The sequence below is a fragment of the Amphiura filiformis genome, chromosome 13 (genome assembly GCF_039555335.1).
Source record: "Amphiura filiformis chromosome 13, Afil_fr2py, whole genome shotgun sequence".
Lineage (NCBI taxonomy): Eukaryota > Metazoa > Echinodermata > Ophiuroidea > Amphilepidida > Amphiuridae > Amphiura > Amphiura filiformis.
In genome coordinates, this window is record NC_092640.1 from 35,396,620 (window position 1) to 35,423,605 (window position 26,986).

General features: G+C 37.0%; 1 protein-coding gene across 1 annotated transcript in view; it reads left to right on the forward strand.

The window, feature by feature from the left end:
- LOC140168274 (alsin-like) overlaps positions 1–26,986 on the forward strand; it is a 145,415-nt gene that overhangs the window by 35,741 nt on the left and 82,688 nt on the right. Inside the window, 1 exon segment of the mRNA XM_072191629.1 lies at positions 1,041–1,172. Within this exon segment, the coding sequence (XP_072047730.1) occupies positions 1,041–1,172 (132 nt within the window).

The window sequence follows — 26,986 nt, forward strand, 5'->3', positions numbered from 1 at the left end:
GTTCGTTGCACTTGAATATATGTGTTGAACAGATATGATTGTCATTAGCTTGCGTCTTGAGAAAGAAGCTTGCGTCTTGAACTCAAAAACTGACAATAATTCTGATTTTATATGTGCCGAATTATATAGCGCAGTGTATAGGCCAATCGTGGAGGTAGTCTAAAAGCATATGACCTATGGCTTACCATGCTCGACTCACACGCAGCGAGGTCAGTCACCGGGCTATTGTCAGTAGCCTTAGTCAGATGTCCTTCGGCCCATTATGCGTCTCAAAACTATTAAACAGGTCGGAACAAAATGGCCATGCGTGGCGGTGGATTCAACCTACCATGGCGATTTCTGCCATGAAGATATCGGGCGATGACACTGTGTAGCATTTGGCAGTATTTGTAGATATTTCATGGCCATATCCAGCCCTGCTGTTAGTCTATTGCAAACTCAAAACCTGCCAAGAAGTAATCACTGTGTGATAAGGCCGGCGTCGACAGGTCCTTTGTCGGAATCCTGTCGACAAAGTGAATTATGTCAACATATCGACAGAACTTCGTCCATGGCGACATAGTGCTAAGGCAATGGCCCAGTAAAACTTCGCCAGGCAAGCTCATTTTCACTCAAAATATTGGCCATTTCCAATGTATTTTCAACAAAATGCAATGCCAAATCTTATCTTTTACCTACTATTTCGCAAATTTTTCATGTTATTTGCCTTCAGGGGTCATACTTTTGGCAGTATTTTGCCTTGTTTTCCCAGTGTGAATTGTACACTTTATCGCTACATGTACATGCTCGCTATGAAGACGGCCATCTTGGATTCTGCTGAAATTGCCGACAGTGTTTCTAAATAATGTTAGGTTAAAATTTTTTAAATATTCCTAAAATCATGAAAAAAAAAGTCCTGGTATTTTTTACACTGTCGACATCAAGATACAAAATATGTCGACATGTCAACATCAAAAAACGGTGCCGACGCCGGCCCTACTGTGTGAGGACATTATTTTTCAGTCAATGCAAAATTACACTTTTTCTTTTTGTACCATTAGGATTCACATGAACACAAAGTGTTGACCACATCTAGTGCATTATGGGAGAATTTGAAGAGTATGGTAGATGGTAAATTAGCTGATGCAGAAGAAACCAGGAAGTTCTGGGAATCGTGCCCCTCCAAACTTGCTGTAAGTATAGAGTCATGATAACCCGTTGGCTGTATTACATAGTGACGTATTTAGCTGCCTTCAGTGATTTTTATTATCATTGTTGTATTTTATATATTGTTATTTAATATTTCACCATGCTGCTTTCGTTTATGAATGCTCATGGGATTGTAATATTGTGATAACACTTTAACAGTAATTTACAACATTTATTTTGCTCATCACAATATTAGATGATAAAAGGTCACATAAGGCAGCCATTGCAATTACTCTGAACAAATTCATCAGGATCGTTCATAAATCACTGGTAAGCAAATGTTCTCAGTACAGATCCAAATAAGTAAAATTAGGTACTCACTACAAATATTTCGATTCCTATCGGGAATCTTGTTCACTCTGGTTTGTTTACGAAATATTTCTAGTGAGTACCTAATTTTACTTATTTGGATCTGTACTGAGAACATTCGCTTACCATGCAGCATTGCAATTACGTCAGTATGTGATACAGGGGTTGGATTACAATGGAAAACAGAGATAAAAATGACAAAGTGGCTACAGGGCGACAGGTAACCTATTGTTGTCACACAGTAAGCAGTAATCTGTTGACCACTATCCTGTCAATTGACGTTTAATTGGGGGTTAGGGTTAGGTTGACAAGAAAATACTTCGGTTACCTGTCGCCCTGTAGCCGCTTGTCAAAATCGCGTCTAATGTCAGGGCAAAGGCGCACCATGATTAGTTACTGACCTCGCAGTGCGGCATTTTCTGTCTAGTTGTCAGAATTTCAGACGCAAACTAGTCTTTTTATCTGTCTTTCATTATAATGCCTTAGTTATAGATCCTTTTTGTCTCGCCTGAACTTTGTTCAGGATGGGACTTAGTAATCACTATTTCTGTCTGTCCGTGTGTGTGGATGGAGGGGTGTGTGTGTGGATGTATGTATGTATGTATGTGTGTCCGTCCGGAGCTGTATCTGGGGAACCGTAAGACTTACGGCGACGCTACTTGGTGGGAGGAAGGGTATCCAAGTTTGCTCCGTAACCGTATGTTTTTGGGAAAAAATTTGCAAATTAACATAGCTAATTTGCATAATTTATCTTGAAAATCAGCGCAAATTGATAGCGGAGTTTGTGGACAGACTATCTCAAGATCCGTCGGGCGCATGGTATCGAAACCTGGTGTCAGCTATGATACACATCTGCTGATCACCTGATTAGTTTTTCGCTGAAAAGTATGCGCATTTAGTTGTTAATTGGCATAATTTATGCGGATCGATTCTACAAATATGGTTGGAAATCTGAAGAAATCCGCCTTGTGGAGCTGTATCTGGGGGATTCGTAAGATCCCTAAGCCCTATGATGATGAAACGTGGTAGGGGGTAGTATGACCAGAGGATCTCAATCTGATTCGATTTTCAGCGCAAAATATGGTAATTAAGTACCTAATTTGCATAATTTATGCATAAAATGCAAAAACCTATTTTCTCGGAGACTAGGGGTCGCACGTTCTTCAAACTTGGTGGGTGGGTGCATCTTCACCCCAGACAGAACAAGTTTGTATTGGTTAGTGCGTCAAGGTCACCCAAGGTCATCCAGGGGTCATCTGAGGTCAAATGACTAAAAACTGTCGTATGGGCACGATACTTGGTGGGTACGGTCAACATAATGTGGTAGGGGGTAGTATGACCAGAGGATGCACACTAGTACCCCCCCCCCATGTGGCCCCTCCCACACACTCAAAGTTGGGGGGGGTCAAAAATTTAATGAAATATTGTTTTTATATTGCGCATTACATATATCAATTTCGGTCATGTAGGCCAATTAAGTCATTAGGCCAAAAAAAGACTTTTAAGAATGTCTCTCATGTACAAAAGTATAGGAAACTGTACATTTAAAACAACCTTTTTAGGGTGAAGGAAGCATTTTTTCAAAAAAATGTCTAAAACTGGTTTTTATGTCAAAAATGTCTCTGTTGGGGTGTGTCACCTTACCCAATATACTCAGCCATGATGCTAAGAATAAATGTAAACCGGACCAGATTAAGTTTTATAACAAATCAAGAATGTATTTATTTATTAAAAAAACAATAGTCTTTATGACTTTCAAAAAGATAATCTTACAATTAATTTTAAAAGATACATATATACTTTGAATTTAGCAGAGATCTCTTTAATTTTTTTATAACGTCCAAAATACTGTCTTATTTGATGTAAAAATAATTGTGCACAGTTTCAGGTTACCGGTTTTCTATGAATACTAAAAGTTCATATGACGAAATCCGTGATATAAAAGTTCACACCATACGATCTTCCTTGAAGCTGAAGCTTGTTAAGATTGAGGTAGATTCCAGGTTCCCATGATGTTGAAAAGACTTCGATGCCAATGATTTTCCCAAACCCAACGCAAACGGGCTACAGATTTAAAATAGACCAAAAGATTCTAAGTTTCCGAATTTCTGTAGGCCTTACTTTTAATCAAAATTCTAATTCAAAAGTCATCATGCTCGGTTTGCTTAACTCAAAGTCTTATCTGAAATCATTTTACTGAAAGTAATAATTGAGCATGAATTTAATATCTTTTTTTTTTTTTTTTAATATCATTTATATTTACAATTTTCTTTTTCTGTTGCTCGTATTTTGTTTTGCTGATGTCCATTTGTTTCCTTATTTCTACACATAATTTACACAATTTATTTACCACATAAATAATAACATAATCTATATATTCTTTAAATCCAGACACATTAATTTGTCAATTTCATTATGTCCAAATAGGTTTCCAAACATTCAAACAATGATTGACATTTGGTTATTTAAATTATAAATTAATGATTTCCAAAACATGTCACTCTGTGAATATCTTTTCAATGACTGCATGATAAATCTTATAAAATGCAACATTTTATTTTGGATAGTTTTGTCATTAAAGTCTTTGCCTCAAATATCATAATAAATCTTTGTCCGAAAACGACTAAGTTCAAATTGTTATAAAACATGAAAATTAATGGGCCTAAATTTCTTTCATGGTTTAATTTGGTAAAGTTTCGGTCTGATAAATATCATGATAAATTTGCATTGCAGAATGTTACGCACATTCTGCAAAGCTAGTTTGTAAATACAAAACATGATATTTATATAAAAATACACCAGCATAATATGAAAAGTGAACTTACATAAAACTTGAAATTATATGACTTGCATCCGGAGATGACTTTGTAACATCACACCAACAATATGTTTGTCATGGCTGCCGCTCCTCACATCTTCGCCAAGTTCAAGTATACTTGGTTATTTACTCTCGTCAGTAACATAATTGAAGATGAACGCGCAAGCACAAATGAAATTTTCCCTGCAGAGCCTGGATTTCAGCCCCCAAGTTGCAATTAAGTGGAAAATTAAAATATTGGTGTCACAACCCTATGGGTAAATTGTGAATTCCCTACATATTGATGTTATCACCCTGGTGTCCAGATAGCAAGTGAAGTTGGCTTTCTACAAAAAAGCATGCTTCCAATATTCATTCAAATAACAGGTGCATTTTTCATTCAAGGTTCATGAATAGAACAAAACTCAGACCTGGAATTTTCCATGGAGAGATTTAGCTATATCCATATCATTTCTTTGCTTGAATGCTCACACACAAATTATAACAAAGGAATCCAAGATTTATTTCCAGTCTATCTCAACTTCTCATATTAAAGCACTGTAGACTTGTATTGAGATCTTATTCACCATGACAGGGTGCTACATCGAGTCAAATGTTCACTAGCACCCCCCCCCCCCATGTGGCCCCTCCCACACACTCGAAGTTGGGGGGGTCAAAATTTAATTAAATAATGTTTTTATATTGCGCATTATATATATCAATTTCGGTCATGTAGGCAAAGTTATTAGGCCAAAAAAAGACTTAAGAATGTCTCTCATGTACAAAAGTATAGGACACTGTACATTTAAAACAACCTTTTTAGGGTGAAGGAAGCATTTTTTCAAAAAATGTCTAAAACGGGTTTTATGTCAAAAATGTCTCTGTTGGGGTGCTACATCGAGTCAACTGTTCGGAAGATTATTTCGGGGTCATCTGAGGTCACCCAGGGGTCATCTGAGGTCAAATTACTAAAACTGTCGATGGGCATGAAACTTGGTGGGTACAATCAACATTTAGAGTAAAATGTTCGGAAGATTCTTTCGGGTCATCCGAGGTCACCCAGGGGTCATCTAAGGTCAAATTACTATAAACTGTCGTATGGGCATGAAACTTGGTGTGTACAATCAACATTTAGAGTCAAATGTTCGGAAGATTATTTCGGGTCATCCGAGGTCACCCAGGGGTCATCTAAGGTCAAACTACTAAAACTGTCGTATGGGCATGAAACTTGGTGGGTACAGTCAACATTTAGAGTCAAATGTTCAGAAGATTATTTCGGGTCATCCGAGGTCACCCAGGGGTCATCTGAGGTCAAATTACTAAAACTGTCGTATGGGCATGAAACTTGGTGGGTACAGTCAACATTTAGAGCCACATTTTTGGAAGGTCATTTTTGGGTCATCCAAGGTCACCCAGGGGTCATCTGGGGTCATGAGGTCAAATTACTTGAAACTGTTATATGGGCATGAAACTTGGTGGGTACAGTCAACATTTAGAGCCATGTTTTTTGGAAAGTCATTTCGGGTCATCCAAGGTCACTCAGGGGTCATCTGAGGTCACATTACTAAAACTGTCGTATGGGCATGACACTAAGTGGTCACTGTCAACATTAAGAGTCAAATTTTGGAAGGGCATTTCAGGGTCACCCAGGGGTCATCTGAGGTCAAATTACTAAAAACTGTTGTATGGGCATGAAACTTGGTGGGTACAGTCAACATTTAGAGCCAATTTTTGGAAGGTCATTTTGGGATCATCAAAGGTCATCCATGGGCATGACACTTGGTGGTTACAGTCAACATTTAAAGTCCAATTTTTGTAAGGTCATTTCAGGGACATCTGAGGTCACCCATGGGTCGTCTGTGGTCAAATTTCTAAAAACTGTCACAGGGGCATGAAACTTGGTGGGTACAGTCATCATTTAGAGCCAAATTTTTTGGACAGTCATTGCAAGGTCATCTGAGGTCACTCAGAGGTCATCTGAAGTCAAATGACTAAAACTGTTGTATGGGCATGACATGTACAGTCAACATTTAGAGCCCAATTTTTGGAAGGTCATTTTGGGGTCAGTAGGGGTCATCTGAGGTCAAATTAGTAAAAATTGTCGGATGGGCATGAGACTTGGTGGGTAGGCCTACAGTCACCATCAGCCAGGTAATTGTGCCCAGCCGAGACCCACCAAAATTTAGGGATCAAAGGTCAAATTCCAATATTGGTCCAATCAAGCTCAAATTGAACAGGCAAATCGCCATGGGTTGTTGCAGGTTCATTTACTTCTACCAAAAGTAATCGTAAAAGCAGGCGATCGCGAAAGCAGGCGAGACTCGTGGTTCGAGAACCGCCTTGTTTTCAGTGACCTCACTATGTTCTAATTAATCAATTAATCAATTAATGACCAGTGTTACCACAAAATGAGAGAAGAGGTGCAAATCTTTTTTTTTTTTTGAGTTATGGCCACAGATTTACAGAAGGAGAACCCGAACTCCCTGTACCGCCACATACAATAGTACCATCATGGGGAGAAAATTGGGGGTATTCGATTCCTTGCCGATGGTGCGCGGAGATGAACACAAACAATTTTGCGTCTCATCTGAAGCACCTTGGTATCGCATTCAGGATGCATCAAGTGTCTTGTTATCGCGTGCAGGTCGCATCAAGTGCGTCTCTCAATGCCGCGCTTGCATGATAACGATTGCCTCGAGTACATTCCGAGGGAAACTGGATACCACCAATTTTTGCCCCATGCCTGTATCAAGATGGCGGTCAAGTCCTGGTTTTCCTTCTCAAATTCTGTGGTTATGGCCCATAGATTAATAAACACAGATTGGAATTTTTCATGCCTGTGCCCTATAAGCGTACTGTAATTCAGTTGACACCGGTACAGCGTTCAGACCTGGCGACATCACTCATCTTTCGCACGAAGTTTCTTTTGTGTATACGCTCGCACTATTTGCGCTATTTTTTTGGTTTGCTCATGTGGTACATGACTTGGTGTCAATCCCTATAGGCAATATGCCATGATTCCACGGTATGTTATGGCCATTTTCAGATCTCTTGATCATAAGCTTTATAATGATGTACCGTAAAGATGATACGCCTAATGGTCATATGGACAGAAACAGAAACTAAAAGTACCTACCTGTAAAAATCCCACCAGCAAATAAGGGCACAGACCCTAAATTCTTGTTGGGATTTCAGAGGTGGGAGCTCTCTATTTGTGCATGGAATTTACCCCTAGGCAAAGGAGTCCACCCCTAGGCAAAGGAGTCCATGCGTGCCATTAGGCTTAATCTTTACGGTGGGAGCTCTCTATTTGTGCATGGAATTTACCCCTAGGCAAAGGAGTCCACCTCTTGGCAAAGGAGTCCATGCGTGCCATTAGGCGAATCTTTACGGTATATCAGGCGGCGAGTGGCATGATGGTTGGAGAGAACCGGCAAAACCGCTCAGCCGTATGGCATTTTCCATACACTCTGTTAGTTTTGTGGGGTTCATTATCGAACCCCAACGGTTTTAGCTTGCATTAATATTATTTATTAACATAGGCCAACTTGTTTATGATATTTAAGCATTTTAAAATGTCAAAATAATCCCATTCAATTACACGGTTGACAACGGAAATGTAAGTACTGAATTTAGAGAATTTGTGACGTTCACTACCTGTAGATGTGGTATATAACTTGCCAGGGTTGCTCCCTCACTTGGTGTTTAGATGTCAATACTTTGAAGAATTGTTTTTGTTATTTTCTGGCATATTCAATGAACCATATTTCTTGGCAACTTTCTGTTCATTTTGTGAGACAATGTCTCATTTATGAAACTCACACATGGATCCATGTTTATAGCACTACTCCTTATAGGCGCTGGTGACACAGGGAGCGCAGCTATGCTGGACTTGATCAAGTCTCTTAATCCTAACCCGACTGAAACTCACTAAAGCTTACTATGAAAAGCACTGTGCATGAATGCATTAAATGTGATGCCATGGTGCAATCAGCCTAAGTCATATATACCCAGGAATCGCTGGCCGGGTCAGTATAACCCCCGTGGCTACAGGTTGGTGATCTTCTGTGTGGTGTGTGAGGGGTCGGAGTTCTGAATCCGGGGGTACCAATTGACTTCTTTGTTCATCTGCTTTCTGTTTTCTTTCCTTTCCGATAGCAAAAACACAATGAGTTGGGTTAGGGTTAATTTTCCTTTGCAGGGTGTGGGGATCCTGGAGCATATTTGACTATAGATCTTAAAAAGGTGGTGTTGTATATGTTGCTTCCTTGATCATAAGTGAGCAGTTACTAAAAAGTTATGACTGAGAAATGCATGGGTGGGTGGAGTTGGCTTTCTTAATGATGCTGTCATGGGTGTTGTCACAGAGTTTGGAGTCAATGTGGATGTCCAGAAACCTGGTATAGAATCAACTTCCTCAAGTGTGTGGCCATGGATGGAGTATGAACTTGTAAAGTCAATAATGAGGAGATACCATCTTTTACCAACACATGTACCATACAGATCACCAACATGTGAAGAGCTTATTTGCAAAAGCCCTTACATGTACATCCACCTTGAGTAATTATCTCAACTTTTTACACTAAACAACACCACTAAATATAAGAAAAGATGAATCAAAACTTGTTTGTGCTTGAGTTAGAGGCTTCTTAAATTGTGCTTTATCATTTTTTTAGGAGTTAGTGACAGGTGAGAGAGAGAGAGAGTAAAGTAAAATTATCAATCTTATATTTTGGAGAGGAAATATGAGTCCAACCTCCTAAGTAATATTTCATCCAATAGAACATTATCTCTAACAATGATGTAATGGTCAGTCTAACAAATTAACATAAATTAAATTGTGACATGATCAAGGGGAACGAGTCACATGTTAACCCTGGTCAAAAATGAGTTTCACACATGTTTCTAAAAAGGACATTTAGAGCTTTCAGAAACTGAAAACCCCATGTTGATACAACTTTTCTTTGCAAAGTTATGTCAATTTATCAATCGCTGAAAACAATATAAAACAAAAAAGAATTCTAACACTTTCTTTGCTAATATCTCAAAATCAATATTAGTGACATCCGACTTATTCCCCTTGATCATGTCACAATTATTGAATATTAATAATTACTTCCTGTACACATGATGATGATGATGCAAGAAATGTATATGGGCGGTGATGAAGAGGATGACACACCAACATAACCGTAAGACAAAGCCTTTACAATTGTTTGGTCATGGCAAGTTACTTGGAAATAAAACAATAGTAATTGTGTTAAAAGTATCAGTAAATAAATACCTGGTCCTTAAAGAAGTTATAACACACTCTGCTGACATCACTAACCATCATAATTCTCTTATTGTGAAGAGGACATTTCATTAGCCTTATTGTACATTTCCATGAACTTCATGAAGTTATAACAAACTCTGCTGACGTCACTAATTATATCATAATTCTCCTATTGTGAAGAGAACATTTCAATAGCCTTCTATTATTGTGTCATGAAGTTATAACAAACTGCTGACGTCACTAACCATCCCTAACTAGCCCTATTGTACATTTCCATGAAGTTATAACAAACTCTGCTGACATTACTAACCATCATAATTCTCCTATTGTGAAGAGAACATTTCAATAGCCTTGTTGTACATTTTCATGAATGGATGGATAGTGCATTCACTGATCACTGGCCTTCACACCTTGGTTTCTTATTCTACTACTACAAGTACTACTGCTTAATATTACTAATACACAATATTTATTAATTATCTTTGGTCTCCATGCATACATTTGCAACTTTTTCTGAAGCATCATTTTTGGAAAATGTGATTATATTTGACTAAATTTTTTGAAAATGGGACAACTTAGGGAGGGTAGCGAACCGATTCTTCTATTCACAGCTTTTTGAAATTTTGAATTTTTCTTGAACCCTGTGGTAATAAGTAGTCAAGTAAAAGAAGTTGATATTTCTCCTTTATTTGTCACAAATGTTACACTTGTACCTTAGAATAATTGAGATTGTTTTCTTGCAAAATCCATATTTGAGTCCCTAACACCAATCTTAAACATAAGGCTAACCTTAACCATAATCCTAATCTGAAATCCCATTACCCTATTCGGACTAATGATCTTCCTGAAAAGCTGCATGTGAGTCATTTGTGTGAGTCATTTTTCAAATGACTCATTTGAGTTACTCACAATTTCCGAAGTGACTCATTGTGAAATTGACATTACTCAAAAATTCTTATTGAGTTCCTGACAGACAAGGTCACTAAATGGGCTATTCCAGTTGAAATCCACACTACCCCTGTGGAAGATTTAGCTCAAATCTTCCACAGACGGAGTGTAAGTTTCGAATATAATAGACAATTGGGCAACTTCCATTTGAAATACTCACTCCAGTTGTGGAAGATATAGGTATAACCATAATACAGGGGGAGTATGGGTTTAAAAATGATTAACTCTGACCAATTATATTTGAAAAACTTACTCCTCATGTGGAAGGTATTTCCAAAATCTTCCACAGGGGTAGTGTGGATGTCAAATAGAATGGCCCAATTTGAGTTGACTGGATGCTTCATGCTTGCTTCACTGGATTCATTCTCATCATAGATTCAGTTATATAATAACACTAATACATTTTTTTCTTGGACCCCCTGTATATCTGAAAAAAAATAGAAATGGTGCCCACAGTAGCAATAATGGTCCTATAATTGTGCACATTGCTCTAAATCCAACTGTGTTATATAACAACACTGATACTACTGGGGCAAATAAATATGGTAGTTTAGATCCAATATTACCAACACCTATAACCCGTCCATAGCCTTGTTGAAATTCTGTTTCTGCTAAAGTTGATAGCATACTAGTAGCACCGTAACGAGTTGCACCAGCTAGGTAAATGTTACATGCAAAGCAGGTAGCTGCTGTATAGGGTGATGATAACATAGGGAGTAATATGAAAGGTAAAGAACTTAACGCTAAATGTATTGCTGTGTACAGGCAGATGTTGTTAGGATAGCGCTTGATAAACTTGACGCTGATAAAACTTGCCGCTATGTCCGCCACACCACCAGTACCCCAGAACAGACCTGTGGTGTCTGCATTGCTGCCAAATCTCTGTTTCATCCATATTGATAAAACAGGTTGCAGACATGCTTTTGGGAAGTACACAACTGCTAGAGTCAGGCTTACAATAAGAATTCTATGGTTAGTTATAACTTGGGAAAGTTTGGTATCATTTTGATCATCTGATGGTTCTGCTTCAGGAAAAGGTTCATCTGGTAGTTCTACTCCATCTTCTCTATATTTATCATAACATGTGACTTTTTTTACTTGACTTGTCAAGAGAATGGAAAATATGAGCAAAACTTCAACAGGAACTAAACTTAAAAATGTTGCCATTTGCTTCAGATATATGAACAAAATTCCGCAGAGTGCCGGTCCGAAATATGCAAAAGAGTTACATGCCATAAGGATGCCAAGAAGTGTCTTTCCGCTGCTTGTACTAGGTGGGTATATGGCATACATGCGACCATATATAGCAGGTTTTGCACTAGCAGCTGCAACCACTTGCAGTAGTTCACCTATAAAAATGGCAGTGAAACTGGACATAAATGCATACAGAAATGTCACGGTTGTGGAAGCAAAGAGAGCTATCAGCAGTGGTATGGTAAAACCAAAAGTATCCCCATATGCCCCAGCCATTGGGGAGATTATAAAAGATGCTACCGTTGGTACCAAAAATAGAATTGCTACATTAAAGTTGATATCAAGCATCAGTTCAGTGGTATTCTGATATGTGGAATTTATACAAGTAGCTGCCTGTCTGATGACGTTTCCATTAGCAAAAATGGGGGTGGTGTTTCCTACGTTGCTTCTTTCAATGCATTCAGCATTGTGGTCTAAATACAGTTATCATCCATAGGTTTTGCACATTGTACTGTAGAGTTATTAACAGCATCAGTAGTCCATTCCCACTCTGCAAGAATCGACACAAGCAGCGCACCAAGGGTCTTCATCAGTAGAAATATTCCAATGCTGCTAGAGAGAATCACACGTTTCTGCCATGATGGTGTGTTAGTCTTTAGATTAGCCATTGCTTAAGTAGGGATATGCACTTATTTCTTCATGACAAAAAGACTGTAGATACTAACAAGTTGGTCTAGTGAATCCAGTTTGACTATCCTGCATGCTATTTAGATACTGACGTTTGCAAGAGATAAAACTCATTCTACTTATCAGTTAAATAAAACTTTAAAAGTAATTGCTAGGTATTAAATATGTCAATGGGTCATTGTAAGATATATACACGAAGGACACATATACCAGTGCCATTTTTGTATGCAGTTACCTTTTTGTATGAGGTGACCACTGACCATCATTGTAGGAAATACATAGGCGTATACAAGTGCCTTTTTGTATGCAGTGACCATCACCTACTAGTCCTGCAGAAGCGTGTGAAATATGAAGTATTGTTCAATTTTCCGGAAAAGCATTAAATTTGGCTCAGTTGTAGCTTTTGATTTGGAGAACAAATTTGGAGTAAGGGCCAAAATTATTTCCTCCCAAGATGGCTGCTAAATTCAAAATGGCCACCAATGCGTAAAATTACAAGTTTTTGCATCTTCTTGGTATTCAGTTGTGCTTATTTCTCATCGTTTCATATCTGTTTATCCTAGTAAGGCACAATTTGATGATTTGACCTACCTTTAAATCTTCAAATCCAAAATGGCTGTTAAATGTCAGCTCACAGAGGTCAAATTTTGTTTTATAGCCTTCATAGTAAGCTCTAATTAAAGCTATGATTATGCTGAGTTGAATGTTGAACAGTAAAACTGCAAGTAATGATGATTCGACCCATTTATGACCTTCAAATCCAACATGGCCGCCGATTTTCAGCTCGGAAAGGTCAAGTTTTCAAAGTCGTCGTAGAGCCTTCAAGTTGAGTTGCTAGCAAACATAAAACGTTTTAATTGTTTTATTGTTGGGTTATTTAAAGGGTATGAAACGTTTTAATAACATTCTAAAAACATTTGTGAAAAGTAGATGCAAAAATTTTAACATAATGTTATTAAATAGTTGACAAAATATTATGTTTACCTATAATGCAAGTAGAAATCTTTTCTGATTGTTCTAATATAGTACCGGTAATATAGCAATACTAAACAATTCTGGTTTATTTTTTCAAGATGGCTGCCATTTTCAAATGGCCGCTGCATTAGCTGAAAACAACAAATACATGCACATAAATAATACAGTATACTCATTTCACTTTTTATTCGTATAAAAGAAACCAGAAATATAATGTTCTAGCTGCAGAACAATTTTGGATATGGATCAATCCATTTTTTCAAGATGGTTGCCACTTTCTGGAAAATACCAAAAAGACAAATAGTTTTGTGCGTTTTAAAAATCAATCAGAAATGTGAAGTTTAAAACACGCTTTGGTTTTATTCGAAATGCGGGAATAACATTTACATGTCTGGGAAAACATTTTTAAAATGTTTTATATGAAAAAACACTGCAACAACATTTAAAAAATGTTTTCTAAATGTTATTTTAAAATTTGTTGGTTAAAAGTAGGTCAAATCATCAAATTGCGCCTTATTACGGTAAAAAGATATGAAAAGGTGAAAAATAAGTACAATTGAATACCAAGAAGATGCAAAACGTTGCAATTTTACTCAGTGGCTGTCATTTTGAATGTGGTAGCCATCTTGGAAAGAATTGATTTTGGCCCTTACTCCAGATTTGTTTAGCACATCAAAAGCTTCAATTGACCCAAATTTGGTGCGTTTCCAGAAAAATACACAATACTTTCATGCATCTGCAGGACTATACATATTTTAAAACTAAACTCTATTTTATCAAGGTATTTAACCTTGCAAAATTCTTAAAAATAATTCTTTAATAAATAACTTAAATTGCATATTAAGGTCACACGGCATTGTTGCATGCACACATAGGTTGATAATTAAATTTCTAACAGATTTTATTATCTATATAATTATCTCATGCTCAATTAAATTCATAGTAAGTTAGGCGACATTCCTAAATTAACAAGCATCTTTCACATGAGGAATAACTTAAAACTTACTTTCAAAAACTTTCCCAATCCACCACCACAATGTTTCTCTTAATTTTTTTTTTGTCACAAATGTTAATGCTTGTCCTATAAGGGCTGTGCAATAATTATGAGCCCTGGGGGAGGGTAAAATGGGGGGAAGCAATATTTGGCCAGCCGAGAGGGGGGGGGGGAAGCAATTTCTGGCACACATTCATGCTCTAAAAAGGCTTCAGAAACACTTTAATATGCAAATTTTCCTGCTCGCTGCACTCGCAACATATATATCTAGACCATTTAAGGCAGGGCTCCGCAAATAGCGGCGCGCCATGGCTTCCCGAGTGGCGCGCGGCGCCGTTTAAATTAAAAAAAATAATAAATAAACAATTCGATTCCCATGTTATCCTTATCAAGACAGGCTAAAATAGTACAAAATGTTGCGCCAAATGGCGTCATTTGCACCTCAAATTTAAAAAAAATCGATACCTTCACAGGGGCCAACCCCCCTCTGACTCCCCCGGTGACTTCCCAGCCATTGAGTGGCGCTTTGCAGTTTGTTTTTTTATTTCATGTGGCGCTTCAACAAATCTATTTGAGGAAGCCTGATTTAAGGTTTGCAAAAGATTTTTTGGTGGGTTGAGGGGGCAAGCAATTTTGGCAGGCTGAGGGGGGCAAGCAATTTTTGGTGGGCCGTTCAAAATTTTTACCTGGGGGGGCTCATAATTATTGCACAGCCCTAATAGGCCAAGATATTTTTCTCAAAAATCCATATTTGATTCCCTAACACTAAACATAATACAAACCCTGGCCTTAACCCTAACTCTAACCCTAATCAAAAAACTACATATAATTTATCCTAGACAAAAGTGATAAAATACATAAGACCAATATCAGTGAAGATCATGAATAAATAAATAAATGAATAAAAGCAAGCTAAAACATAAACAGATAAAAACTCAGAGTCAAGTTTAGCATTTCCACAAGTTCGGAAATAACATTGAATATTTGGATTCCTGAAATTTAAGATAATTATAAGCTACTTCTGAAAATGCTGGTCATTGAGAACTGGATGCTTCATGCTTGCTTCACAAGATTCATTCTCATCAGTTAGTTCAGGCAATTTTCTAATCCAACTGTGTTATACAATAACACTGATACATTTTTTTCTTAGACCACCTGTATTTCTTACAAAAAATAGAAATGGTGCCCACAGTAGCAATAATGGTCCTATAATTGTGCACATTGCTCTAAATCCAACTGTGTTATATAACAACACTGATACTACTGGGGCAAATAAATACGGCAGTTTAGATCCAATATTACCGATACCTATGACACGTCCATAGCTTTTTTGAAATTCTGTTTCTGCTAAAGTTGAGAGCATATTGGTGGCACCATAACGAGTTGCACCAGCTAGGTAAATGTTACATGCGAAGCAGGTAGCTGCTGTATAGGGTGATGATAACATAGGAAGTAACATGAAAGGTAAAGAACTTAACGCTAAATGTATTGCTGTGTACAGGCAGATGTGTTTAGGGTAACGCTTGGAAAACTTGACACTGACAAAACTTGCTGCTATGTCCGCCACACCACCAGTACCCCAGAACAGACCTGTGGTGTCGGCATTGCTGCCAAATCTCTGTTTCATCCATATCGATATAACAGGTTGCAGACATGCTTTTGGGAAGTTCACAACTGCTAGAGTCAGGCTTATTATAAGAATTCTATGGTTAGTTATAACTTTGGAAAGTTTGGTATCATCTTGATCATTTGATGGTTCTGCTTCAGGTAAAGGACAATGTTGTGGTTCTTCTTCAGGAAAGGGATTATCTGGTGGTTCTGCTTCAGGAAAGCGAAACTTAATATCATCATATAGTTCTGCTTCATGTAAAGGAAAGGAGTCTGCACCATTGTAAGGAGGTTTGTCCTCATCTATGGTCTTCTCATCTTTACTGTTTGCATCATAACATGTGTCTTTTTTAATTGACTTGTCAAGAGAATGGAAAATATGAGCAAAACTTCAATAGGAACAAAACTTAAAAATGTTGCCATTTGCTTCAGATATATGAACAAAATTCAGAGTGCCGGTCCAAAATATGCAAAAGAGTTACATGCCATAAGGATGCCAAGAAGTGTCTTTCCTCTGTTTGTGCTAGGAGGGTATATGGCATACATGCGACCATATATAGCAGGTTTTGCACTAGCAGCTGCAACCACTTGCAGTAGTTCACCTGTAAAAATGGCAGTGAAACTGGACATAAATGCATACAGAAATGTCACAATTAAGGAAGCAACAAGTGCTGTTAGCAGTGGTATGGTAAAGCCATAAGTATCCCCATATGCCCCAGCCATTGGGGAGATTATGACAGATAGTATCGTTGGTGCCAAAAATAGGATTGCTACATTAAAGTTGATATGAAGCATCAGTGCAGTGGTATTCTGATATGTTGGATTTGTACAAGTAGTATTTGCTGCAAGTTGCTCTCTATTCGGCACATGCATCTCGCTGATGTTTCCATTAGCAGAAATAGGGATGGTGTTCCCTATGTTGCTTCCTTTGATGCATTCACCATTGTGGTCTAAACAAATACAGTTATCATTCATAGGTTTAGCACATAGTTTCTCTGTCACACATTGTATTGTAGAGTTATTAACAGCATCAGTGGTCCAGTTCCATTCTGCAAGAATCGGTACAAGCAGTGCACCAAGGGTCTTCATCAGTAGAAATATTCCAATGCTGCTTGACAGAATCACACGTTTCTGCCATGGTGGTGTGTTAGTCTTTAGATTAGCCATTGCTTACATTGGGATATACACTTATATCTTCATGACATAAAGACTTTAGATACTAACAAGTCGGTCTAGTGAATCCAGTTTGACTATCCTGCATGCTATTTAGATACTGACGTTTGCAAGGGACAAAACTCAATCTACTTGTAGAGCTTTGTGTATTTAATATCAAAATAAACTATCGGTAAAAAATAAATCAAAAGTAAATGCCAGGTAGTATATATATGTCAAATTCAATTGAACTCAATGAGTACGATATACAAGGGTGTAAGAGTTCAGATTACAATCTGAATTCTGACATTTTGATCTTGATTTTGCTTTTTCTGCACGTCCTCTGTACAATAGTATAGGAGCTTTCCAAATTTCAGACTTTTTTTATCTGGTCACTCACAACCCTGCAATGAATTGGTCATCGTTTGATATAGTTCACACACAAAAGTCCCTTTTGTATGAAGTGACCGTCCTCGTACTAGACTCTTATTTCTTAAGGTATTTAACCTTGCTCAATTCGTAAGGAGGTCAGTTTTGTGAATTTTTATACCCAGTATTACCATTTCCTAGAAATGCCAAGGTTTTGCATTGTCAAAGGCTTGGAAATAACTTTTTGAAAAATTGAATATAGGTCACATGTCATGGCTGCATGCCCATAGGTTGATAATTTAATTTCTAACAGATATTATTAATGAGCTACAGTCAATTTAATTCATAGTAAGTTAAGTGACATTCCTAAATTATTGTATTTACATGAGGAATAACTGAAAATTGATCTTCCAAAACTTTCCCAATCCACCACCACAATGTTTCTCATACACTCCTTATATGAGGCATACAGGGTGTCCCCCAAAAAGAGGCCCCTCATTGCGCCCTCTTTTTTTCCTATTTCAGAAAAGTTGATCAAGTATATGTTGGTATGTAAAGAAGCCTTTACCCGTGAGCTTTAATAAACCAAAACAATAACTCATAACTTTTGAAGATATGCCCTTTTAAAGAAATGTATCCGTTTTCACTCTGTCCACGGAGGAGGTTTGGCTACTTCAAAGATTGAAAAGTGCATATACATGCATGAATATAAAACATTCCTCGATGATAACTTTATAAAATAACAACTTTATTTTACTGGTGGGCTTATGGGTTATGGATTTTGTTAAGTGTCATTAATGTGGGTGAAATTGATGTGGGATGGGACTTCTTTTGCTATACTTGCAATTACTTGTTTTTCTTGGTTATTTTATGCCTTTTTGTTTTATTATGTTTCTTACTGAATTGTTTCTTGCTTTCTTTTTATTGACAACATAAGTCATTTCTCTTTTTTTTTTAAAAGGTAGCCCTGAAAAGGGCTGATTAGTTTGTCTTTGTTTCATTACATATCATGTGAGTATACTCAAAACTGGCATTTGCTAGCTGTCATGAATGCTACATTGCCTTAAAGGTATTAATTTGAGGCGCTTTAAAAGTGATTCATTTGGGTTTCTGTTAAAGAGATTTATTTAAATTTGAGATATGCTGCGACAAAACCATTTACTTTAAAAGTTACTAATTGTAAGTTGTAACTCCTTTTCAAAGTGACTCATTTGATCATGGGGTACTTACAGAGTTATTGATTTTGAATTGACATAACTCAAAAATACTCATTTGAGTTAGGGAACAACCCAAAAGTGTTATGAAGCCTTATAAACGAAAGTCCTTTCGTTAGAAGGCTAACCCCCCCCATCCCTCTAACGTAAGTGTCAAATATCGAAAATTCCAACCTGTATTCATTGGGCACAGGGGCGTCACTACGGTCGATGGGGTTGTGGAGGGTGAGACATTGCTAGGATATTGATCATGTTTAAGAAACAATAACTCTATTTTATTTTGAAATATTTTTCTTCATAAAAAATTAGGACTTGCTGGATTTTCAAATAAAAAACGAATCAAAGTGCGGTACAGCTGCTTAAAAAAATGAAGTTGCAGGTTGCGAGTACTGCACTCTATATTTATTTGAAATCATTTTGAAGCAACCACTGTAAAATGTCAATATCGTACTTCAGAAAATACTAAAATTTGACAATTATATATTAAATCCTTAAAAAAAGATCAACTTTGGCCGATGTTTTAACTACTTCTTTACAAACGTAATCTGACTTTTTGATGCCCTCCCGCCTTCATCAAACTTTTGGGTTGTTCCCTTACTGTCACACAATATCACTCAATTTGTGTTGATGTCTTGTTGGTTGCACATAAAAAGAAGACATTTGAAAATGATTGACAACTGGAAGCTTCATGCTTGCTTCACTAGATTCATTCTCATCAGTTTTATCAGTCAATTTTTTTTGACCCCCCATATCTCTTACAAAAAATAGAATTGGTGCCCACAGAAGCAGTAATGGTCCTATAATTGTGCACATTGCTCTAAATCCAACTGTGTTATATAACAACACTGATACTACCGGGGCAAGCACGTCCATAGCCTTTTTGAAATTCTGTTTCTGCTAAAGTTGATAGCATACTAGTAGCACCATAACGAGTTGCACCCGCTAGGTAAGACATGGTCTCAGATTTGAAGCAGGTTTCACTGCCAAAGTGTGTAAAAATTCACCCCAGAGTGAAAATAGCTATGTTTAATTTCTAAGGTATCTTTTCTAGGGTAAAATTGTTTGTAGAACATGATTTTTTGGTCAAAACACGTGCATCGTACATCGTTTTGCTACAAAATGTTGATTTGTGGCCGATTTTGCCCGAAAAACCCACTTTTTGGGTGACAAAAATTTTCACATGCCAACTTTGTATACTCATAGAGTCTACAATATACATAGATATGGCCCTTTAAAATGTTAACATATCAGCTGAGGGTACTATTTGATGGATTCAGGTATTTGTTTTGTGATTGACTTAATCATTTGTGCGCCAGAATCATTCAAATATGACATGCCTCGTGACAATTGACATGCCAAAATAAGCCGTTTTCGGCAAAAAAAATGATTTGAAAAATCATAACTCTTGATAGGAAGGTGCTACAGTGATGGTTGACCTACCAGTCTATGCAGTATTTAATGGGCTTTCATTTGATGCCTAACTTTGTTCATTTTAACTAAAAGACTTGCAAAATGTAAAATGTTTCCCCTACCCCTTAAAATTTTGATGTGTGTAAAAATTCCCGCCATTTATAAAAATCGAGATTACAAGAAAACTACAAGAGCTATAGGCTGGAAAAACTAATCAGTTATGCACAGTATAAGTTCCTACTTGGGTATAACATTAATATCTTTCCATTCCTTCTCAATTTTCTTTTCTAATTTTTTTTATCAATTTGTGACATCTGTAAATTACGTAAAATTTGGCATTTCGAAAAATCGCAAAAAAAAAATATGAGGGCGACATGTTTAAAAAACTAATCAGTTATTCCCATGATACAGTACTACAGGGATATAGTACCAAACTTGTGCTAAAATGCATATTTTTTGAGTTCTAATTTTTTTATCAAATTGACTTGCCAACAAATTTTTGAGCAAAATCGGGAACAATTAGTACCTGTAATATTGCGCAATCATGTGTCCTATATTCAATGTGTGTGCACCAATCAGATGCCAGACTTGCACTACAACATGATGTGAGCCTTGCAGAGCCTTTATAAGTGTGGCAATAGAGTTCAAATATGTTGTGATGATGTTGCTACTTATGGATCTCATATTTTTATTTCAGTCAAAAGCATATGCCTCTACTGTAATGCTCATATCAGGAAAACAATGACAGATTTTGCATTTCTGACTTCAGAAAAACTAATCAGTTATTCCCATGATACAGTACTACAGGGATATAGTATCAAACTTGTGCTAAAATGCATATTTTTTTAGTTCTAATTTTTTGATCAAATTGACTCGCCACCCCATTTTTGAGCAAAATCGGGAACAATTAGTACCTGTAATATTGCGCAATCATGTGACCTATATTCAATGTGCCTGCACCAATCAGATGTCAGACTTGCACTACAACATGAAGTGAGCCTTGCAGAGCCATTATAAGTGTGCCAATAGTGTTCAAATATGTTGTGATGATGTTGTCACTTATGGATCTCATATTTTTATTTCCGTCATAAGCATATGCCTCTAATGTAATGCTCATATCAGGAAAACAATGACAGATTGTGCATTTCTGACTTCAGAAATGAATTCTGCACAAAATTTCAGTCTAGAAAACATATTTAAAACAATATTTTTGAAACTTTATATTTTGCCATTTTTGGCAGTCAAACCTGCTTCAAATCTGAAACCGTGTCGTAAATGTTACATGCGAAGCAGGTAGCTGCTGTATAGGGTGATGATAACATAGGAAGTAACATGAAAGGTAAAGAACTTAACGCTAAATGTATTGCTGTGTACAGGCAGATGAGATTAGGATAGCGCTTGATAAACTTGACGCTGATAAAACTTGCTGCTATGTCCGCCACACCACCAGTACCCCAGAACAGACCTGTGGTGTCTGCATTGCTGCCAAATCTCTGTTTCATCCATATTGATAAAACAGGTTGCAGAAATGCTTTGGGAAGTTCACAACTGCTAGAGTCAGGCTTATTATAAGAATTCTATGGTTAGTTATAACTTGGGAAAGTTTGGTATCATCTTGATCATCTGATGGTTCCGCTTCAGGTAAAGGATCATTTTGTGGTTCTTCTACAGGAAAAGGATTATCTGGTGGTTCTGCTTCAGGAAAACGAAACTTAATATCATCATATAGTTCTGCTTCATGTAAAGGAAAGGAGTCTACACCATTGTAAGGAAGTTTGTCCTCATCTATCCCATTGGTCTTCTCATCTTTACTGTTTGCATCATAACATGTGACTTTGTTGACTTGACTTGTCAAGAGAATGGAAAATATGAGCAAAACTTCAACGGGAACAAAACTTAAAAATGTTGCCATTTGCTTCAGATATATGAACAAAATTCCGCAGAGTGCCGGTCCGAAATATGCAAAAGAGTTACATGCCATAAGGATGCCAAGAAGTCTCTTTCCTCTGTTTGTGCTAGGAGGGTATATGGCATATAGGCGACCAAATATAGCAGGTTTTGCACTAGCAGCTGCAACCACTTGCAGTAGTTCACCTATAAAATGGCAGTGAAACTGGACATAAATGCATACAGAAATGTCACGGGTAAGGAAGCAACAAGTGCTGTTAGTAGTGGTATTGTAAAGCCATAAGTATCCCCATATGCCCCTGCCAGTGGGGAGATTATGACAGATAATATCGTTGGTGCCAAAAATAGGATTGCTACATTAAAGTTGATATGAAGCATCAGTTCAGTGGTATTCTGATATGTTGGATTTATACAAGTAGTATTTGCTGCCTGTTGCTCTAGATCTCTATTCGGCACATGCATCTGACTAATGATGTTTCCATTAGCAGAAATAGGGGTGGTGTTGCCTATGTTGCTTCCTCCGATGCAGTCAGTATTGTGGTCTAAACAAACACAGTTATCATCCATAGGTTTTGCACATAGTTTCTCGGTCACACATTGTACTGTAGAGTTATTAACAGCATCAGTAGTCCATTCCCACTCTGCAATTATCGGTACAAGCAGCGCACCAAGGGTCTTCATCAGTAGAAATATTCCAATGCTGCTGAACAGAATCACATGTTTCTGCCATGGTGGTGTATAAGTATTTAGATTAGCCATTGCTTACATAGGAATATATATGCACTTATTTCTTTATGATAAGACTGTAGATACTAATAAGTCGGTCTAGTGAATCCAGTTTGACTATTCTGCATGCTATTTAGATACTGACGTTTGCAGGGGACAAAACTCAATCTGCTTGTAGAGCTTTGTGTGTTTAATATTGAAATAAACTATCGGCAAATAAAAATTCAAAAGTAAATGCTAGGTAGTATATATATGTACGTCAAATTCAATTGAACTCAATAAGTATGATACAGGCTTTTTCAGACTTTTTTTTTATTATCTGTGGTCACTTACACCCCTGCAATGAATGGGTCATCGTATGATATAGGACACATATACAAAAGTCCCTTTTGTATGAAGTGACCGTCACCTGTACTGTAAAAGTATATTGTTTCTTCTTGCTTGCTTAAGATGAGTGGTGTCCTCGAACTACAACAGCATGCCAAGTCCTTCTGTCCTGGATGGCCATGACTCGATTTATTAAGGTGTTTAACCTTGTATAATTCTTAAGGAGGTCAGATTTGTGAATTTTTATACCCAGTATTACCATGACCTAGAAATGCCAACATTTTTAAAGTGTTTAACCTTGTATAATTCTTAAGGAGGTCAGATTTATGAATTTTTATACCCAGTATTACCATGACCTAGAAATGCTAACATTTTTAAAGTGTTTAACCTTGCATAATTCTTAAGGAGGTCAGATTTATGATTTTTTATACCCAGTATTACCATGACCTAGAAATGCCAACATTTTTAAAGTGTTTAACCTTGCATAATTCTTAAGGAGGTCAGATTTATGACTTTTTATACCCAGTATTACCATGACCTAGAAATGCCAACATTTTTAAAGTGTTTAACCTTGCATAATTCTTAAGGAGGTCAGATTTATGAATTTTTATACCCAGTATTACCATGACCTAGAAATGCCAAGTGTTTAACCTTGTATAATTCTTAAGGAGGTCAGATTTATGAATTTTTATACCCAGTATTACCATGACCTAGAAATGCCGTTTTTAAGGTGTTAAACCTTGTATAATTCTTAAGGAGGTCAGATTTTACCATTAGGCTGACGAAAAAAAAAAACCCTGTTCTCACGGGCCCGACCAACCCAGATTTTGAACAAATTGGGAAAAAAAATTTCCTATACAAATGAATACCGACCCAAATTTTGACAATTTCAGGAACAAAAATTTTGTTTTTGTTTTGATTTTCCCAAATTGCAAATATTTACAGATTTTGGCGATTTTTTGAGTAATTTCAAAAAAAAAAAAAAAAAAAAAAAATCCCGACCGAATCCTACTTGAAAGGTCCGTCCGCCCGTAGAACAGGTTTTCTTTTTTCGTCATTTACCTAGAAATGCCAACATTTTTAAGGTGTTTAACCTTGTATAATTCTTAAGGAGGTCAGATTTGTGAATTTTTATACCCAGTATTACCATTACATAGAAATGCCAACGTTTTGCATTTTTGAAAAGTTTGGGTAATAACTGATAAAAATTGATATGTATGGTCATATGTCATGGCTGCATGCACATAGGTTAATAATTTGATTTCTAACAGATTTTATTAACTAGCTACATGCTCAAATAAATTCATAGTAAGTTAGTTGACATTCCTACATAACCAACATCTTTCAGTTGTTTTATTCACATGAGGAATAAACCTATTCTCCAAAACTTTCCAGATCCACCAGCACAATGTTTCTCATGCTCTCCTGATATGAGGCATATATTGGATGTAAGACAGCAGATGGATAGTGCAGTATATAACATAATCAGATGCATACTGTATTGTTCCTGATAAATGCCCCATAATTTTTGTCATTGATAAAGTGACCAAAAAGCTGAAATTTGCATGTCATATCATGTGAGTATACTCAAAACTGGCATTTGCTGGCTGTCATGAATGCCAAATTGTTTTAAAGGAACACTTTGTCAATCACAACATGCCTTATATGTTAGAAAAAATAATTATCATGCACAAATCACATGGTTTTATTTAAAATAAACGCATATTGACCATAAAAAGAAATAAAAACAGACGTCTCTCACCACACGATGTTCAAATTTCTCGGGCACCGAAATTGCCTGTTGCACAATGAAGGCTGATGATAATTGAGCACAAATAATCATGACGTCATTGCCACAGGCAATTTCGCTGTGGTAATTTTGAGTATCGCTTGTTGAGAGCTGGCTGTTTTTATTCGTTTTATGGTCAATATGAGTTTTAAATAAATTCATGTGATTTGTGCATGATAATTGTTTTCTAACATATAAGGGATGAAATCAAAACTTGACCGGCGGTCAGCCGCCGGTTCCAGGGCGGTTCCATCCGGTTTCCATTGTTTAGAACAACAGCAACCGGACGGAACTGCCCGGAACCGGCTGTTGACTGCTTGTCGAGTTTTGATTTTGTCCCCAAGGCATAATGTTGTGATTGCCGGAGTGTTCCTTTAAAGGTGATTAATATTATTTGAGGTGCTTTAAAAGTGATTCATTTGGGTTTCTGTTAAAGAGACTCCTTTGAATTTGAGATATGCTGCAATTTGCCAAATTTACTTTGAAATAGTAAGTATATAACTCCTTTTCAAATTCACTCATTTGAGGTACTCACAGAGGTACTCATTTTGAATTGACATTATTCAAATTTACTCATTTGAGTTACTGTCACACAATATCACTCAATTTGTGTTGGTTTCTTGTTGGTTGCACATGAAAAGAAGACATTTGGAAATGATTGACAACTGGAAGCTTCATGCTTGCTTCATCAGTTATATCAGGCAATTTTCTTAGACTCCTTGTATCTCTTACAAAAATAGAAATGGTGCCCACAGTAGCAGTAATGGTCCTATAATTGTGCACATTGCTCTAAATCCAACTGTGTTATATAGAAACACTGATACTACTGGGGCAATAAAATATGGCAGTTTAGATCCAATATTACCGATACCTATAACCCGTCCATAGCCTTTTTGAAATTCTGTTTCTGCTAAAGTTGATAGCATACTGGTGGCACCGTAACGAGTTGCACCAGCTAGGTAAATGTTACATGCAAAGCAGGTAGCTGCTGTATAGGGTGATGATAACATAGGGAGTAACATGAAAGGTAAAGAACTTAACGCTAAATGTATTGCTGTGTACAGGCAGATGTGATTAGGATAGCGCTTGATAAACTTGACGCTGATAAAACTTGCCGCTATGTCCGCCACACCACCAATACCCCAAAACAGACCTGTGGTGTCTGCATTGCTGCCAAATCTCTGTTTCATCCATATTGATATAACAGGTTGCAGACATGCCTTTGGGAAGTACACAACTGTTAGAGTCAGGCTTACTATAAGAATTTTATGGTTAGTTATAACTTGGGAAAGTTTAGTATCATTGTGATCATCTGGTGGTTCTGCTTTAGAAAAAGGATGATCTGGTGGTTCTGCTTTAGAAAGAAGATCATCTGGTTGTTCTGCTTCAGGAAAAGGATCATCTGGTGGTTCTCCTTCAGGAAAGGGAAACTGGTTATCATGTGGTTCTGCATCAAGTAAAGGAACTCTTGCAGAGTCTGCATGATGGTAAAGAAATTTGTCCTCAGCTATCTCATCCATCTTCTCATCCTCGCAGTTTTCATCACAACTTACGACTTTGTTGATTTGACTTGTCAAGAGAATGGAAAATATGAGTAAAACTTCAACAGGAACAAAACTTAAAAATGCTGCCATTTGTTTCAAATACATGAACAAAATTCCGCAGAGTGCCGGTCCGAAATATGCAAACGAGTTACATGCCATAAGGATGCCAAGAAGTGTCTTTCCTTTGTTTGTACTAGGTGGGTAAATGGCATACATGCGACCATATATAGCAGGTTTTGTACTAGCACCTGCAAATTCTTGCAGAAGTTTACCTATAAAAATGGCAGTGAAACTGGACATAAATGCATACAAAAATGTCATGGTTGTTGAAGCAAAGAGTGCTATCAGCAGTGGTATTGTAAAGCCATAAGTATCCCCATATGCCCCAGCCATTGGGGAAATTATGAAAGATAATATTGTTGGTACCAAAAATAGAATTACTACATGGAAGTTGATATGAAGTGTCAGTTCAGTGGTATTCTGATATATGGGATTTGTACAAGTAGTATTTACTGCATGTTGCTCTCTATTCGGCACATGCATCTGGTTGATGATGTTTCCATTAGCAGAAA